We start from the raw sequence: 20,122 nt of genomic DNA on the forward strand, positions 1-20,122 counted from the left end.
GAAATTAGACTACAGACAATCAAATAACCCTATTTAAAAATGGGGTACAGAGCAGACAAAGAATTCTCAACTTAGGAAACTCCAATGGTCATGAAGCACTTAAATGTTCAACAATCTTAATCATCAGGGAAATGCAAATCAAAACAACCCTGAGATTCCACCTCACACCAGTCAGAATGGCTAAGATGTAAAACTCAGGTGACAGCAGATGCTGGTGAGGATGTGGAGAGAGAGGAACACTCCTTCATTATTGGTGGGATTGCAAGCTGGCACAACAAGTCTGGAAATCAGTCTGGCATTTCCTCAGAAAATTGGACATGGTACTACCTGAGGACCCAGCTATACCACTCCTGGGCATATATCCAGAGATGCTCCAACATGTATTAAGGACACATGCTTTACTATGGTCATAGCAGTCATATTTATAATAGCCAGGAGCTGGAAGGAACCCAGATGTCCCTCATCAGAGGAATGAATACAGAAAATGTGGTACATTTACACAATGGAGTACTACTCAGCTATTAAAAACAATGACTTCATGAAATTCACAGGCAAATGGATGGAACTAGAAAATATCATCCTGAGTAAGGTCACCCAGTTACAAAAGAACACACATGGTATGCACTCACTGATAAGTGGATATTAGCCCAGAAGCATGGAATACCCAAGATGCAATTCACAGACCACATGAAGCTCAAGAAGAAGGAAGACCAAAGTGTGGGTGTGTCTGTTCTTTTTAGAAGGGGTTCAAAATAATCACAGGAGCAAATACAGAGACAAAGTGTGGAGCAGAGACTGAAGGAAAAGCCATCTAGAGACTGCCCTACCTGGAAATCCATTCCAGATACAGTCACCAAATGCAGACACTATTGTAGATGCCCAGAAGAGTGTGCTGACAGAAGCCTGATATAGCTGTCTCCTGAGAGGCTCTGCCAGACCCTGACAAATACAGAGGAGGATACTCACAGCCAACCATTGAACCAATCCCAGGGTCCCCAGTGGAGAAGTTAGAGAAAGGAGTGAAGGACCTGAAGCGGTCTCAACCCCATAGGAAGAATAATAATAGCAACCAACCATAGCTCCAGTGTCTAAACCACCAGCCAAGGAGTAAACACGGAGGGAGGGACCCGTCAGCCATATATGTAGCAGAGAATGGCCTTCTCAGGCATCAATGGGAGAAGAGGCCTTTGGTCCAGTGAAGGCTCAATAGATGACCCAGTGTAGGGGAATGCAAGGGCAGGGAGGCAGGGGTGAGTGGGTGGATGGGACACGCCCTCCTAGAAGCAGGAAGAGGGGGGATGAGATAAGGGGTTTCTGGAGGAGGGGAGAATCAGGAAAGGGGATAATATTTGAAATGTAAATAAATAAAATATCCAACTAAAAAATTAAATTAGAAAAAAAGGAAGAAAGAAAGAAAGAAAGAAAGAAAGAAAGAAAGAAAGAAAGAAAGAAAGAAAGAAAGAAAGGAGGGAATGAAGGGCAACTGTACTCTGCCAGTGGCACTTACAGTCATCTCTAAACAGAGCAAGTCTGGAATGTGAAGAAAGCTGAGCTTTCTTTTGATGACATTAAAATATATACAGTAAGACAGACTTTTCTATTATGTGAAGACAAGGAGAGAACTGAAAGGACTAACTCTAAGAGGACAGGCCTGTAATCAACCAGTCACTTTCAGTTGTACCCACTGAGCTCATGTCCTTCAAAAGGCCAGTTTCATCATAGTCAATAAAGCAGGCAAGAGTATTCACTAAGGTTGGTTTCAGATATCAAGGCTGCATACATACATATATATATATATATATATATATATATATATATATATAAAATGTTGATTTCAACGAGTTCATACATCCAAGACTCGCAGAAAACCAAGACAGTCTTTCAGTATATACCAAAATATAAGCACGGCTTGGGGGAGCTCTTAGGAAGTTTAGATGAGGGTGGCTGAGATGACTCAGCAAGTAAGGGTGTTTCCCACCAAGCCTAGCAACCTGAGTTTGATGCCAGTGACCCACATGGTGGAAGGAGAACTGAGTCCTGCAAGCTGTCCCCTGACCTTTAGACATGCACTGTGGCATGATCACCCACACATATATATGTACACCATTAAACATAACATTTTACATGTGTAACTAGAAATTCATCACTGTTTTAGAAACTAGACCATTATGAGACCAAGAAAATCAATTCTCTAAGCAAAAATAAAAAGTTGAAGTATTACACTATATTTTGCATTCATTAAATAATCAAGTCAGTAATATTTCAGAGGACTATCTTAAGGAAGAAAAACAAGTGTTCTTCAGAATAAAGTTGCTACTTCATGTACAAATTAAATACTTTACATAATTGGTAAATAGGAATAATTGTTTTTAAAACTGCACAATTGTGACACAAGACCTTACATATAAATTTTAAATATGATGAAACCTTTACAAGCACAAATGCCAAAAGGTTAATATAGCTGATTTCTAAATGTTTCTGTCAGGAGCATTTTGTTGTTGTTGTTGTTGTTGTTAATAAAAAGTTCTGCTCAGCTGTGCCCTTTTATCTTTCTCTCCTTCCTCCACCCAAGGCTCAGGACTCAGAACGATCCTATGGGTCTGACAGCTGGGAGCATCTAGACAACAGTGTCTTCTGGACTGGAAAGGAACAATGCAGGCCTCAACTCTAAGTTGCGTGGCTGCCTGTACAAGAGCTCTACAGGATCCAGACATTCCATTCCAGGACGGAGGAGGAAGGGGAGGCCCATGAGCCCCACCCTTAAGTGAGGAGTTGTTTAACAACTGGCTGCCAGGAAAAAGGGTATTTTTTTAAGCTCTTAGTAGCTTAACCATTCTCAGATTCCAATGAATAACATATACATTAGATAGTTGTTATAAAATATAAATTGTGTGCGTGTTGTGTGTGTGTGTTGTATGTGTGTTGTGTGTGTGTGTATGCATCTTAGGCACTGCACACATATTTGATATTCACAAAGAATAAAGAATACATACAAATCTATATTTTAGAATACTATTGATCAAGTCCAGTAGCGTGAAATCCTAGTAGTCGTTGTATCTAGAGTAAATGCTAGGAGGCCAGAGCTGGTCTTAACTGTCTCTAGGGTAGACATTAGAATGACTAATTGTTTTCTACAAGTTCTTTGACCTTGAAGAAACCATTGCAGAAAACAATCGGATAGAGCTTTGCAGCCTTTGCCTGACTTTGATTGCAGGACAGCACTGGCACACCCTTGTGTTGTAGAGCACGGAAAACAGAAAGGCAGGAGCATACTGGTTTCCTTCACAAAACGTATAGATTAGATGGGGGCTTTGTACTGAAGAGCTTGTTTTACCCAAAAAACGATATTTGTGTACCAATCACTAAATACGCTTCTGCACAGCTCTTTGAGGGTCTTCTCAAGGCTGGACCTCCCCGCTGTTTTAGACCCTGATTACATTTTGGAAAGACCCTCTTTCTTTGACAGTTCTGTGTGATTGAGAACACTGACAGTTCAGTGTAATGAAACAATGGTGCCCAGAAAAAAATGTCTCTAACTCACACTTAAAGGCAAGACACACTTCCTCAGTGACTTCAGCTTTCAGCTTCGGAGACAAGAGGAGGCTTTGTATTCAAGGTATTCTAATATAACCAAGGATTCAGAGACAGGGAAAGAATCTGTTCTGTATGTTTGAAGAACAACTTAGGAATGACTCATCCCTCAAATATTTAACAGCACCAGCAAAGAAACACTTCCATTCGACTTCTGCTAAATAAAACATACATTTGATTGACATGCCTCGGATTAAATAAGTGATCTGGCCCAGATCACCAAGTATCTATAATTACTTCAAATTGTCCAGCTCCAACTGAACTGCACATGCTTCCCTGAATCTAAAAGCAATGGCAGCAGTCCCCAAAAGTATAATATAGCCTACATTCACTATTTCTTGGATGGCTGTCCTTTTAACTAACCACTTGTGATCATAAAATGTGTTCTCTATAATGTTTAACAGCAATGGGCTGCTTTCTCTGTGTACTCAGATGGTACTCACAACTATAAGGATATTTTACTGTAGTTAGAAGCGCCAAGATAGTACCATTCCAAAGTTTCAGAGGTAATTAACATACATGTTCAGAGCATGAAAAGAAAGGTCCCTGTGCCATCGCAAGTCTGCCAAGGTGATACTGAAGAGAGCTACCTTCACACAAGCCTCATGACTGGTGGCAAAGGCCAGCAAAAAGCTTTTCTTTTGTCCTTGGTGGAGATTATAGCAGTTCATGGAGTCAACAGGGAAAGAGTTCCAAATTGTAGGGAAAAAACAAAAAGTAACACTTAATTAAGAGCTGGTATAAGAGCAGATCCGCTTCCCAAGTCTAGAGTTTATGCAACATTAAAGGTATGAAAACAAACTGGGCTTTTATTCTTTCCAGGGTCTTCTGAGACTCTAGGTGTTCACACTAAATCAAATACTTGCGATAAATAGAAAGTAAGACAGTGCAGTACAAATCCAACACTTCTGCTGAACAGCTGTAGAAGCGCTATTAATAGTATCCAAATTTCATACACACGATAGACCATTAACTGATGAGCAAATGCAATAACTTCCATTTAGAAAAATGGATGAAGCTGCCAAAACTGACAGACAAATGGACAGACATATATAGAATAAATCATGACTTGGAAATACACACAGCACCTCAGAAGTATTTAGAATATCCTTTTATAATTGGCCCCAAGTTATCTTTCCAATCTAACTTTTCAGACTTCTCACTGGTCCTAGGAGCTATTCAGAAACTAGCTCTATAATTTTGCTTACTGTTATTTCTTTCATAGCAAGAGACTGCCCTCCCGTTTGCCTATACAATTCTCAATTGCCAGTTGGCCCAGGCTGACTTTCTCTGCAAATTTCCCAAAAATACTGTAATTCGCCATATTTTCCTTGAAGCTAATTAGGTATCTCAAAAAGCTAAAGTAGTTTCTTCCTACTCTGAACTTATAAAGAGCTGAATTATTAAACACTTCCTTCTGGCATTGCTTCTGTAATTTTTCAAATATTTGTTTTGAATCATAACAGATATGAACTTGAAAGTAGCAACTATATAGATAAAAATCTATTTATATAAAATTAGCATCCATTTGGAGGAAGTAGTTTGAACTCTCTTAACATACATGGATAGCTGATCAAATCAGCTCATTCAGATTAAAAATCAGACACTGAATCTGACAGTGAAAGACTAAAGATCAAGAGACGAAGGCACCAAGAAAAGAGCTGATTAAGCGTCATAGACACAGGCGTATATACTGAGGCTGGAATGGAATGACACAGCACTAAGAAACCATCCAGTCCCGATGACAAGACCACAGTGGGACTAGCTGCAAAGCACATGAGCTCAGACCACACAGCTACGCAGTATGAAAGCTGCCATTTGATACTTCACTTGTTAATACACTGGGCGAAACTGAGATCTAAAACAGAACCCAACTTCTTACCATCATCTTCTCAAAAAGCTTCAGGACTTCACTCTCTGGCAGCGCCTTTGGGTTGTTTTCCATCGTCTCTGAGGACACCGAGGAGCTGTCGCTGATCCCGGGCACAGTCTTCAGGTGGGGAAGGGGGGGTCTCTCTTTCTTGCTCCCTGGAATTCTTATGCTGGCAAATTTGTCCAGCTATGAAGAAAAATAAAATAACACACAAGTTAATATTTCCTCTTGCAGCAACTGTTATCTAGTTGCAAAAACAGGGCAAAAATACAGGGCCAATCAATCACATTGTCAGTGATGAAGCTTTAATCTTAACAATATTGACCGCAAGTGATGAGAAGGTTCCAGCAGGAACCCCATTTAAAGGCAGACGGAAAGCCATACAACCTCACAGGATCTTAGGTCTCTGCAATGTGTAGTGCACTGTAATCTATTCATTTTGAAGCCTTTATTTCTGTATGAAGGTGGATGGATCAAACTCAGGTCATCCAAGCTTGTTTGCCAGTGCCTTTACCTACTGAGCCAATCTTGTTGGTCCCCTATTCATGTTACAGTGAAAGCAATAGGTTTATATTTTATAGATATAAAGTTCAGATCTTAAAAAACAAAATCACAAAATTTTCCATTAAAGATTCTTGGCCAGAAGACCTGGGCTTTATAGATAAGCAAACTGAACAGTTTCACAGACGCAAGTCAGCTAACAGTCATGGCACCAACTGTTACGTCTTGCCCTGAAAGCCAGCCCTGCCCTTCACCAGTGCCCTCATGCATACTGTGCCCTAGTAGGGGACAAGGAGTCCCACAACAGGACATGCATCAGGCATTTAAGTGTAATGCCTTTGTGGCTCTGCAGACAGTTGAGTTCCCACTAACATTTCTTTTGCACATGCCAGCCTACATCTGAATTTTGTGGACATCGACATAGCAGGGACTTATTTAATACAGATTTTTGTGGTAACAGGACGTCTTCCATAACAAGATCAAGCAGCTGACTGCAACTTGAATATATTAATATTAGTCTAGAAAGCTACTTATTTATTCATTCAAAATTGTTTCTCCTCACAAAAAAACTAGTTATCTATTTCAAGAAACATAAAACTTTCAAAAAGGACAAAATAGCTTAAAGGAGGCTTTAAGTATATGTTTACTGAAACATATACTTAATCATAAAACTTATATAAATTTTACATCATTAAGTATAAACTTATTTTCACTAGAACATGTATAGAGGGTCAACAGGAATGACCCATCCACTTACATACAAAAATAACAAATGCTTAAAATATATCTCTTATACAAGTACACTACACCCTACAGTAGCACTAGCTACATATGGTTACTGAGTTCAATATTTAGTTCATTAGCTGCATAAACAAATTTCAAGTGCTCGAGGGACATATATAATTAGTGGCTACACTTGTAAATCCACACTCAGGATATTTCTATTATTGTAGAAACCCTCCCTATTAAAAGAGCTGGTAGAAGTATTAAAGTTATCTAATACATAGAAATCTTTATTTTTAAAATAGCACTAAATTATGTTATTATTTAATTTACTTAAGAAATAGGTCAATTCATGATGTAAATGAATGTTTACATACAAAATGTAGGCCTATGAATTATCTATGGAGATAATGTCTAGGGAAAATATATTGCACTGTACTTACAGTCTATTTAACATAAGCTTGACTTGTAAGACTAGTCACAACATAGCATCACTCGCATACTAACAAACAAGCCACAAAAGCTGCAAAACGATAGTTGCTGGGTTTTTAATTCATCTGAAAACTGAGGACACAGGAAAGAGAAAAAAAGAGTCACAGGAAGGGAAGGAGGCGAAGAAATAGGGGGAACAGAGATATTATATATGAACTGGGTATGTACAAATGGTTTTTGCCTGCGGTGTGCCCTCAATATTCAATAATGTAGTGTTTTCATTGTATCAAGTATTGTTATAAATAATAAAAGAATATATAGATAACCTCTGCAAGTTCCAGGTGATAGTCTTAAATTTGTTTCATTTCAACCAGTATACATTTGAATTAAAATATTTCTCAAAACTAGGAAGACTTGTTATCAGTCTCCAGGCTTCTGTGAATGGAGTTCAACAGCCTATGTACGTCTGTGGGGACAAGCCGTGGTCTTTTTGAGCCTTACATGAAGGCGTATAATCAAGGTGAATATACTATTAATTGAATGAAATAAGGTTTGAAAGAAATTCCTTTCGAGAAGAATAGATGATGAGAGCACAAAGAATGGAATCCAATTGGTAACAGAAGTCCTTTCTTCATGACCATTACTTTTAGTTTACAAAGGTGCCCTCACTGTCCTCAGCCACCGGTCAGGGATAGGCAAATGAACTGCAGTGAGTGTCCAATGGTGCATGGTTGCTGGCTCAGTGATTAGAAAACCAGTAATTTCTCTTAAAAAGCCTAGCATAAAACCAATCTATTACCAGCTCTTCCCCTCAATCCTTTCTTGGCCACATGTGCAGCATGTTGAAGGTTCGTGCCAGGAAAAGCTAAACTGGGATCCTTCCTCAGGTACAGAAGGCTTTCAGCAGCTGCAAACCATCCTCCCATACTACAGAGCAGAGAAGGCCCTGAGTGAAATGCCCATGATACAGCCCACGCCTTGAAGAGATCCTGGCAGCCACTATCTGAAGGCGAAGAGCAGCAGGCCAGGTCATAGTTGCCGGAAGAAACAGAGCAAACTTGAAATAGTTAACAGAGGACAGCTCAGCACTAACCCTAAAAACAGACATCAGATTTAAAATGGAAAGCTATCCCAGAGATCTGGCACTTGCTACATCAGTTGCTAAGTCAAAACTAGACTGCCGGAGCTGGGCATCTGCTACAACACAAGAAGGTCTGAGTTAAAATCCCCAGAACCCACATGGAAATCCGGGTGTTGTTTTGGGACTGCCTGCAACCCAAGCTCCTTAATGTTTTGGGGCAAGTGGAGACAAGAGATCATTGGGGCTTACTGGCTTACTGGCCTTAACTCTAAGTTCAGCAAAAGAACCAAACCTAAGAATAAGAGAAGCCTCAAAATGCCTAGCAGGTAAAGAGCACAGTGCACTTGCAGAGGATCGAGTTTAATTACCAGCATCCACGTCAGGTAACTAACTCACAACCACCAATAATCCTTACATCAGTGGATAATCCTAACAACAGAGGACCTGACATCTTCTTCAGGATCCTAGGCACCTGCACTCACATGTGCATATCCTCACACACATATGCCCATAATTGAAAAATAGATATCCATAGATGATAGATATATACACAGAGACAGGCAGTGGTGGTAACACAAGGCGCTCAATGTCCTTTTCTGGCCTTCATGGTTCTACACACACACACACACACACACACACACACACACACACTCCCCACATGCAGCCAGCATACTCACATACATACACACTCACACATACAAGCATGCACCAGTACCCCGGAGCTCTTGTCTCTAGCTGCATATGTATCGAAAGATGGCCTAGTCGGCCATCACTGGAAAGAGAGGCCCATTGGACTTGCAAACTTTATATGCCCCAATACAGGGGAATGCCAGGGCCAAAAGAATGGGAATGGGTGGGTAGGGAAGTGGGGGGGGGGTGTATGGGGGACTTTTGGGATAGCATTGGAAATGTAATTAAGGAAAATACGTAATAAATAAATAAATAAATAAATAAAAAAGTAGTTTGTCAGATTTTCAGTGATGTTCAGATCCCATGTATTCAAACCATGCGAAGCCACAGAAGAGCTGAATCCAAACTAAAGAAACAGGGTCCAGGTGAGCCCTGCTCTCAGCTGACTGGCCGCCTGCTCCAATCGCCTGCAAGAAGAGACCTTTCTCTTCTGAGAAGAAATGAAATCACATCTTCGACTTATGAAAGAAAAGTTCTACAGTACTGGAATTTTCTATAGAAATGTCTTTCATAAGTAGAAGCAAAATAAAGACAATGCAGTCAAAAGCTGAGAGAGGCTGGCTCCAGGCCTGCGGGGACTACAAAAACTGCTAAGCTTTTCAAGCTAAAAGGCAGTGGGTGAGACACAGAATTCTAGAACCACAAAAAGATAGGAAAACCAAAGAACAATGCATCAGTTAGCTGCTGCTAGGACTCTCGAGAGGTGGAGGGCAGGTAGTTACAAACTACACTGCCATACAGATACGGAGCAAGGAGAACATTTTTGCATGTATGTAAAACCCTGGCATGACCAAATAAGCATGATCTAGTATGAAGGAAGCTCGTGTGCTGAAGCTACAGTCCCTGGGTGAATTGAAACCCTGCATCTTAATTGTTATTTGAAAACAAGTAGGGGATAACAAAATAATTTCTGTAAGTCAAGGATTGGTTAGCCTCCATTTGGTCACCTTTGCAGCACTCTGTAAAGTAAGTGTAGTATAAACTTCTGTAAGTATAGTATCAATGCATAAGTATAAAAACGATCTCATCTCTTATCTCACACGAAGTCTAATGAACTGTGACATCTATACTGAAGTGACATTAAACACAGCATCACTGATGCTGCATCAATATTACAGATGTAAGCAAGCCAATAACTGGGGAAAGTGAACCGAACCGAAGCATTCACAAGACAGTGGGAAACACAGAGCCTACGACTCCACGGGTGACACAGAGTTCACAAGACGTTTGCTTTTAACAAAAGCCTGTACTTTTAAAAACATAAAGACATAAATGTACTGAAACTTGGATCCCCTCTTCCCCCACCATCATGACCATCACCGACGTGTTGCCACAAGGTTAGGGTGAGGTGAAAGACACCCATGCCTTTGTCCCTTGTTACCACTATGAGTCAAAGAAGCCCCTGGTCTGGGCTACCATGTGGGACTATGTTAGAGCCTGACCTGGGTAGGGTGGGATAGCGGGCCCCAAGCCCTCACCTGCCTTGGTCTGTACCTGGCCTGGGCAGCACACTAGAAACGGCCCTCCTGGCTTGGCCATGGGAGAGCCGGCATGAGAGTGTAAGGGTATGCAAGATAGCTGACCCCACCCCTCGTTGGGGGAGTGCAAGATTGCTGGAAAGCTGACCAACTCAGCTCCCACCCAGACCCAGAGCCAGGGCTGAGTTGGCTCACCCCAAAATCCACTCCTTGTATGGAGAGTGTGAAGGGGCCAGTCCTGCAGAACCTAAGCTGCAGAATCTCCCTGACACAGGACAACTACAGGATTTCTGAAAGGAGTCATAGTGAGGATCCAATATTAATAGGGTAGCAGAAACCAGAGGCTTCTACCCAGGCCAATGAATGATCCATGGCAATGAGCACCTGCCAGTAAAGCTGTGTGGCAGAAGGGTACAGACTGTGAGGCACGCCACAGCACATCACAGATTCCACAGCAAAATTTTGGTTCAGTTTTGGTTTAGGTTTTGTTTTGTTTTGTTTTCGGGGAGGGGAGGGGATTTACAAGGGCAGAGGGCTGATATGGAGGGATGGAGAGATGAGTGGGAATGGGGCCCACGATGTAAAATTCACAAAGAATCAATAAAAAGATTTTTTAAGAAGTAATAAAACTCACAAGAGTGAGCATTTAGTAACCCCTCTGTACGTCAGGTACGAGGGTAAGAGCATGAAAGGCAGCATGGGATAGATAATACTCACTCGGTCTGTGCAATGATGAAAACACATGGCTAAACAGAAGACAAGCACATCAAATTTCATAGGTGTTAGCTTACCTATAGAACACCACAAAGAAACTCAACTCAATATTGTAAGAAGGAAACTACATTTGTACCAGTAAACAGACCAAAAAAAAAAAAATTACAGAATAACAACGTAAAATCAGCACATCTCCCCTGAATGTTTAGAATTAAGCTCTAAGGAAAGGTCTGATTTTACACATGTGGTGGAAAAGCAAATGTTCATCTCACCATCTTAGAGCTAGCCAATGGTAAAGTGAGGAAAATGAGTACTTCCTCTTCCAGATTCTAAATCCACAAAGGTCAGATAGTAACAGGAGATACAAAAGGATCAGCATCTCAGGCTTAAAATGTAATACTTTTTCTTCTTAATCAGAAAGATGAAAGACAATATATGAGAAGAGCCAGGACTGATGCTGAGTGGATAAAGGAAACTTGCTCCCAAACATGATGAATTCTGTTCAATACCCAGGTGGAAGATGAGAACCAACTCCCACAAGTTTTCCTCTGACCTCAACACACAGTTCATGATACCTATACACATACAGATATACACATGAAAAAATAGATAGGTAGTATGAAGATACATAGAGACACATAGATACAGATGATAGAGATAGAAGACAGACAGACAGATAGATGGCTAGCTAGATGGATAGATATAAATATATAAATGAGTATATTTTTAAAACCATTTTCTTCTTCCTATACTAGGATTAACTCTTGATTATCCAAAGCTAAAAGCAGAGCTTACAAGCTTACCCAAGCATGTGCTACGAAGAACTCCAGATAAATTCTAAGTACAAAATCTGAGCACATAACAAAGCTAGATCAAAATGATCTTGACTATCAAATTGTTTTACATGTGCTTGAGAAGTTTCATTTAAAAAAAAATGATGCTAGAGTAATTTCACATAAAAATAGACAAATCATTCCTAACTTATCTTTCATGGATTGCATGTATTATTTGCTTTTGAAGCAAAGCACAATAGAACACATAGTCAAACTTTGAAAATATTTTGTACTTGAAATTATTGTAGAAATTGCCATCAAACTAACAGCAAGTTGGCTATTGTATTTTCCAATTTACCTGAAGATGGTTTCTTTTACAACTTATGTACTTTATTTATAAAAAAAATATTTATATATTTATTTATATATTTAAAAAAAACAAATAATTTATAAGGAATTCTCTCCGTAAAGCCAAAGTAGAAACTCAACTTAGGCAGGTAAAATACACAAGCAGTCCACATTGGTTGAAGAATTGATTAAGCACACACAAGACTGGGGAATTCTATTACACTGCTATTTAGAGTTAGAACACCACACGTAATTAACAAGGCTTTGCCTGTGTCTGGGGTATACTAAGTTTTATAAATTAATATCACTTATCTTCAGGGGAAGTTAAATGAGCACCCTACTGAGTATTATCTCATGCTGAGTAATCACACTGATAATCAGTAATGACAGCTTAAATAAATTAATTAAACAAAAAAGGGTCTTTAAAACTATCTGGATTTTCAGTTACAACATTGTGATAGTAAGAACTCATTATTTAAAATTTCCATTATTTCAGCACTGTAAATGTCAACAGCATTTTTTTTTTCATTTAAAAGGACAGTGTAATTTTCAGGTATTTTACAATTTTAGTAGTTTTACATATGGCTAGAAACACATTTTTCTAGAACCAAGAAGAAAGTTGATGTTTTCATGTAACCCAGGAGAAATAAGCAGAAAGGAGAAATAGAAGCTCCTTCTAACTATAAAATCAATTTTACCCAAATATCCACCTAGGATATAAAATGTATTATTCAAAACGTTGTCAATTTTCATGCATTTTTCTATTAGACTTCAGGAACAAATACCCCACTAAGAAAGTGTGGGTTAATCAGCTTTGTTACTACCTCAGCAACTTGCTGCTTAGAACCATGACCCCAGACTCTGCCTACTGAATCCTGCTAGTCACTGGCTTCTTGTGGTCTCATAATCAAGGCACTCACAACAGTGTGTCATCAAGACTTCTTAACAAGAAATAAAATAGTGAAACCCTTTCAGCCACAAGTCAATGACTCCAATGAAAGATGTGGACACCCCACCCCCCGGCCCACTGTCATTTAAGACACACTATATTCTCATGTCCTTTCAAATTAGTTATAAATTCTGTTCAATTCATTGATTTGATAACAACTGACCTTGTCTTTCCTCTTGCAATTTAACAGCCCTATTAGATCAATCATCACCTAAGTCATTGTGTACCAATTCTCTCTGAAACTACATGTGACCCTCTGACTTCTGTAACCAGCAAGAAATTACCTATTCTGGCTTACAGAACCAGATCATAAATAGCATTGTCTTCTTTCTTGGATCACTCATTCTGGCATATGCCATCTGCCAAAACACACAAAAGACAGGCGCACATGGCAAAGACCTAAGACACTACGTACTTTACAACAGAAAAAGGTATCTATTTATTTACACTAGCCCATGAATGATCATCTTGGAAGTTTTTGCCAAACTTACAGGTCACCATAGCTCTACATTACCAAATCTCTACATTACAGCTTCCTGAGACCCTGAGCTAGAACCATTTACCTAAGCAACTACCAAAATCATGGCCCACAGACAATATTTGAGAAAGCACTGTCTGTTGTATGCCACTAAGTTTAGGAACCATTTGTCCCATCCCAAGAGACAAATATCACAGTGTCTGGTACATATTCAACCTGCATAACAGTATCTGACAGACAGCAGTCTACTAATGTCAACAGATGGACTTGTTGAAGTTATAAATGAGGAATTCCTAAATTATGAAAATCTTATGAAAACTAATACCATTTCTGCAATGTTTCACAACTTGGGGAAAGTGTTTTCACAAAAAAAAAAAAAAAAAAAAGGAGGAGGAGAAAGAGGAAGAGGAAGAGAAGAGAGAAGTGATGATTTCTGGAACAGAGAAAGCTGTCCATGAGGCATTACAAATGTGGTCTACTAGGGAACCATATGAGGCTGAAACAATCACATGAAAGAGAATGTTAACTGTTAAGCAGTGTGCCCACCTGCCCAATAGCCCTTTATGATGATTTGATTAAAAATGTTCCCCACAGGCTTATGTCTGAATGGGTAGTCACCAGGGAGTAGCACAATTTGAAAAGATTAAGAGGACTAGGAGGTGTGGTATTGGGTCAAGTGTGTCACTGGGGATGGATGGGCTTTAAGGTTTCAAAAGCCCATCCAGTCCAAAGTCAGTCTCTGTCTGTGTCTCTGTCTCTCTGTGTCACTCTGTGTGTCTGACTCACACTCTCTCTCTCTCTCTCTCTCTCTCTCTCTCTCTCTCTCTCTCTCTCTCTCTCTCTCCCTCCCTCCCTCCCTCCCTCCCTCCATCCCTCCCAACCTCCCTCTCTCTTACTCACTCATCATGTAGCTCTCATCTCAGCTACTTCTCCAGCACCATACCTGCCTAAATGTTGCCATGGTCCCTGCCATAATGATAATGGACTAAGCCACTGAAACTGTAAACACTCCCTGAATTAAATGCTTTCTTTTATGAATTGCCTTGGTCGTGGTGTCTTTTCATAGCAATAAAACAGTAACTAAGGCACCCTTGCTAAATGCTAGTGACTGCTCCCCCCCGTACCCACAGCAGAAATATATCACACTGGGGATAGATCAGAGGGGCAGGCTGTTAAGAGCATTGACTGCTTTTCCAAGGGACCGGGTTCAACTTCCAGCACCCACATGGCAGCTCACAAGTATCTGGAACTCAAGTTCCAGAGGCTCTGACTCCCTCACACAGCTTACATGCAGGACAAACACAAATGTACATGAAATAAAAAGTTAAATATATATATATATATATACATATATATATATATATATATGGAGGAAAAGATGTTCATTGATGACTTCAGGTGGGATGACTATCTCTATCTGAGGCACAATCTTAACAACAACTTATTCTAACTTCAATATCCTCAAAATCACAAAAGGGCTTTCCAGATGTTAATCTACATTTTATGAATTCTGTAAGTTAGTCAAAGGCTCCTTTGAAAATTTATTGCCACTCCTCTAAAAAAGTTAATCAACTTAAATATTTTATTCATATTTAACTTTTACATTTTTTTAAACTTGCTAAATGAGGAACATCCTTAATTATGCTCATAAAACTTCTTTAATGGCTTGAAAAAAGGCTCATATAAGCACGAATCCTACAGCTAGTAGCTCTGTCTGGGAAATGTCTGTGCAGACCCTACAGAGGGAAAAATTGAAGACTGCAAAGAATTACAACAGTATTCCTGTCAAAGGGACATGATGGGGACAGATATACACTGTAGGGTTTCAGAGAACAATAGTCTAAACCAATATTTTAGCTTAAAGCATGGCAAAACCAGAACAATTATGCTAGACTGCTTCCTATATCTGACCCAAGAACCTACAGATGACTTTATGCCATGACACTTGAAGGATATGGACTATATAGCAATAAATGCTAAGTATGAAGATCTTTCGAAACTACTTTTGAATGACATACATAAATATTAAGTGATATACATTGTGATGGCTTGTATATCCTTGGACCAGGGAGTGGCACCATCTGGAGGTGTGGTCTTGTTGGAATACATGTGACCTGGTTGGAATGGGTGTGTCACTGTGGTTGTGGGCATAAAATCCTCACCCTAGTTGCCTGGAAGTCAGTCTTCCACTAGCAGCCTTTGGATGAAGATGTAGAACTCTCAGCTCTGCCTGAACCATGCCTGCCTGAATGCTGCCATGCTCCCACCTTGATGATAATGGACTGAACCTCTGAGCCTGTAAGCCAACCCCAATTAAATGTTGTTTTTTTATAAGACTTGCCTTGGTCAAGGTGTCTGTTCACAGCAGTAAAACCCTAACTAAGACATACATGTATGTGTGTGTGTTTGTATAGCTACATTATATATATATGTGTGTGTGTGTATATGTATATATGTATATATGTGTATATTATGTATATCTATACATATGTATATTATACATATATATATGTATAATGTAGCTATACAAACACACACATACATGTATACATATATATATATACATATATATGTATAATGTAGCCATACAAACACATGCACAAGGAAAACTAAAGTAAAATGAAGCCATGCAAATATTTAACAAGCTTTAATATATATGTTCTACTGAACTACATGAGAGATGAAGACAAGTCTAGTTTTAAAAAATATTGACTATAAGCCATAATTAGAACTTTTTTAATAACTATAATGTGGTTTGAAACATCTGATTTTTGTTGGTCATGAGTAAAATACTCTGTGGTACTGGCCTTTGTGTTTTGGTGTGGTGCACTAATAAATGTTATTTTTCCCCAATATTCGCAATACAGAAAAACACCAAATTTGTCTTAAAGTTTAACAAAAATAAAGATTCAACCTTTCTAAATATATCATAAAATCCTCCAAGTTACCTGGTGAGGCACAGGCTCCAGGTTAAGATCCCTACCTGGTAGGTGGAGGCATCATGCTAACAAAAAGGATGGTCAAAGGGAAGAAAGACACTCAGGTTCTAAGGCCATCAGTGAAGCAGAGGGAGGGATGGAAGACCTAGGCGTGAGACCAGCAAGAAGTATAACAGGCTGTGCGCTCTGATGGCTCATACTCAAAAGGAACTGGGAGCTTTTGAAGGAAGAAGCCACCAGGGAAATAAAGCCATCAAAGACCTTCTAGGTTCCAATTAGAGAAAGAAGGAAAGAAAGCATTAGATGACTTTTGAGTCCCAGAGGGCAAAGTAGGAGGGTCTGGGAAGTCTGGAGGAGTTGAGAAGAATAAATAGACCTGAGGAGAGACGGAGACAAAGGGGTTCTTACTGGGTATAGGAATGGATTTTTATTTCTGACTGATGTTTATTTGTGTAAGGTGAAAGCTGACCTGTTATTTAACTAACCATCCTGAATTGTGATAATTAATAAAAATCAAAAATGTATCACAAGGCCCCGTGGTTTAGAACTCATCAAGGTATCTCTCCCCAGACTGCCATCACCCTAGTACAGGCCCTTTGTATCACTGATCAGCGTCCAAATATTCCCTGCTTCTCTATGCCTGTTAACCCAACAATTCGCACACTTGATTTTTATCTTACTAAACACAAAGCAAGTCGTCGCCCTCACCCCTCTCAATGTTTCCCATCAGTGAAAAGATTATGTTCAAATGTCTTAGTATGATTCTTATATCAATTTGACTCCAACTTTTCTTCCTTACCAAATAACCTCTTTACCATTCTCCACCTACAACATGAGATCTAGATTTAATGACTAACCCAAACTCCTGAACATGCATGTTCAATGTCATCTCTTCCTTGTATCTAGAATTTATCACATCTTCTTTGCTTAAGTGATGTCAATTCAATCTTCAGCTCTCAGTTTGTGGTACAGTTTAATAGTGGTCTTTCCAAGAGATACCTCCAGATCTCAAGCTTTCAATTTCATGGCAAGTATACTAATCTGAATCTGTATGTTAGCAAATGCACTTACTGAAATAGGCACTTAATCCTGAAGAAAAGGATTGGTATTCTATTCACAAAGTGACCCTGAGACTGAACATGGTCTTAAGCACACAGGGAGTGAACTGGGTGACTATGAGTTTTACATTTTGAATAAGAAATCCATACTAGTCCCAACACTGGTAATTCACAGTATAACCCTCCTACTCAAAAAGACTCAAAAGAAAAAATATATAAGGAAGCATGATGCAAGAAAATGAAATTTGTATTTTGAATGTCTCACAAGCCCACATGTTTTAAGGTTTGGTTTTGCTCATGGCAAAGGTGGCACCATAGGGAAACAGGACCCAAGCAGAAGTTAGGTCACTGGAAGTACATTTGAGCCCCTTCTTTTCTCTTTGCCTTTTGACTACCCTGGAGCAAAAAGGGCCCCTCTTATATATACTGCTGCCATAGGCACTGTGCTGTTTCAGGCCCAAAGCAATAGGCCAAGTTGTCATGCAAATCTCTCAAACTGTGAGACAAAAATGAACTCCCTCCTAAATGGAAATACCTTGGTATAGTAACACAAAACTAACACCAGTAGTAAGGAAAATATGCACAAGAGACACACTAGAGCACGAAAAACCAATTTAATACACCAAAATTCTAACTCAAATATTAATATTTATACATGAGATAAAATGTAAATTAGCTCTGTAAATATTGCACTTTGAGTGACATAGTTGAGTATTACACACGAATATCATCTAAAGATATCAACAACTGCTTCCTAACTACCGAGTTTACATACTTCAACTAGCAATCCACTTTATTCATACCTACACAATTGCCAGTCTAAATTGCAACCTATCCTTCACAGCTCAGCTGAAAAGTCATCTTCTCTGCAGTCTTCCCAAGACCAAGTTGACCCTGCTACTTCCACAGAACCCACAGAATCTACAGAATCTACATACAGTAGCATCCATTGTCACACCATACTGCAAATCCTGAGTGGCCATCCATTGCCCAGAGTTCCCAGGCGGAGACATTCTTATAAACTTTTATATTCTATAAGAGTACTAGACACTCAATAAATGCTTAATGAAGAGGTAGACAAAAAAAAATGAATAAACAAGTATGCACACTCATTACATCTTTGTTACATCTGAAAGCTCTTGATCTCATCCCCACATTTCTTCTGATTTGAGGAGAAGCTCTCTAAATCATTCCATAAATATTTAAAAATCCTAAGATAGCACTTAGGAGCCACTGCTGAAAACCTAAGTACAGGAAGTCATAATTAACTCATATTAATGGGCTCTGAAAGGCCCACCTGACTAAGTAAACACTTGAGATCATATAGAACTTGTTTCAATACACATACAGAGCCGCACTGGCCCATGTTGATATTTCTCCTTTACCTAAGAGAATATTCCACATGCAGGTTGGCAGAATAACTACAAAAATAAAACCACACTTCTATCATTTGCTTTTAACTTACAAAGGAAAACAAAAATTTAGTAAAATACAAAATGAAGTTTTCGTAGAGAAATACTCCTACCCTATTAGGCCAGTAAAATAATTATTAGGTTGAGCCCTTATATATTAAAGTTAACAAGAGCTAGACATAAATTCAAATAAATTGAATTAAGTTTTCTTCCTTCCTACAAATGATATCTACTTCCACATATATCTCACAATAGCTAGAATATCTCCTAGTAGACTGAGCCCACCCTACAAAGCTACACTTTTCTAGGAATGTTTTCAGAGGGGAAAAAAAAGCATAAAGAAAATACAGAATCTGCAAAAGTGGTCTGGCAACAGAACTGTGAGAAGCAAGGGATCAGAAAAAAAGAGTTTCTCAAAGAACTCATGAAACTCCCCCTAAAACCAAGCAAAATCATGCTGGCTCCAAGACCCTTGTCTCCGTGGGAGCTTTAAAGGGAGGGAACTGGGAACCACAGCTGTAGTCAGAATTATGAAAAGACATCCTTAGAGAAGTTGCTTTTTCTTACATCCAAAACAAATCACACATCCTTTACCTGTTGGCATCTTCCAAATATCATTATTCCTTTGGGATACAGATACTTCGTTTTATCTGAAATGTTGGAAATAATTGATTTCCCATCATAGTTCCTTAGATATAGGAGGCCATCACAATTACAACAACTTTCTCTGGGTTACAGTTAACGGCTGTGATACCATTTTAAAACTGAGCCATCTATCCAGAGATGGCTTGAGAGACAAAATAAGATCCACTTCTGGAGTTTGCACTTGGCACTCTTGGCAGGGAAAGGAAGACTCCTCCCGCAGCGTTACAAGGTTCCTCGTGAACAGGTTCTCTGGGACAGGCCTGCTAGAGTCTCCTGGCTACCACGGTGATTGTAACCGGGTCACTAGAACTCTCTTGCCTCTCTGTCCCCATCATTTAAAATGTTAATAAAAGTACTAGGACACTTAAGTGAATAGCATTTACATAGCTAGTACATTCTGAGTACAAGCTAACAATTATACAGTACTAAATGTATAT

The 20,122-nt window shown here is 39.3% G+C and overlaps 1 protein-coding gene across 1 annotated transcript in view; it reads right to left on the minus strand.

Annotated features, from left to right (window-relative positions):
• Diaph3 (diaphanous related formin 3) overlaps positions 1 to 20,122 on the minus strand; it is a 475,768-nt gene that overhangs the window by 420,403 nt on the left and 35,243 nt on the right. The window contains exon 3 of the mRNA XM_029469353.2: positions 5,474 to 5,650. Within this exon, the coding sequence (XP_029325213.1) occupies positions 5,474 to 5,650 (177 nt within the window). The remainder of the gene's footprint in view (positions 1 to 5,473; positions 5,651 to 20,122) is intronic.

This window comes from Mus caroli, unplaced genomic scaffold (genome assembly GCF_978045245.1).
Source record: "Mus caroli unplaced genomic scaffold, Mus_caroli_1 scaffold_12, whole genome shotgun sequence".
Classification (NCBI taxonomy): domain Eukaryota; kingdom Metazoa; phylum Chordata; class Mammalia; order Rodentia; family Muridae; genus Mus; species Mus caroli.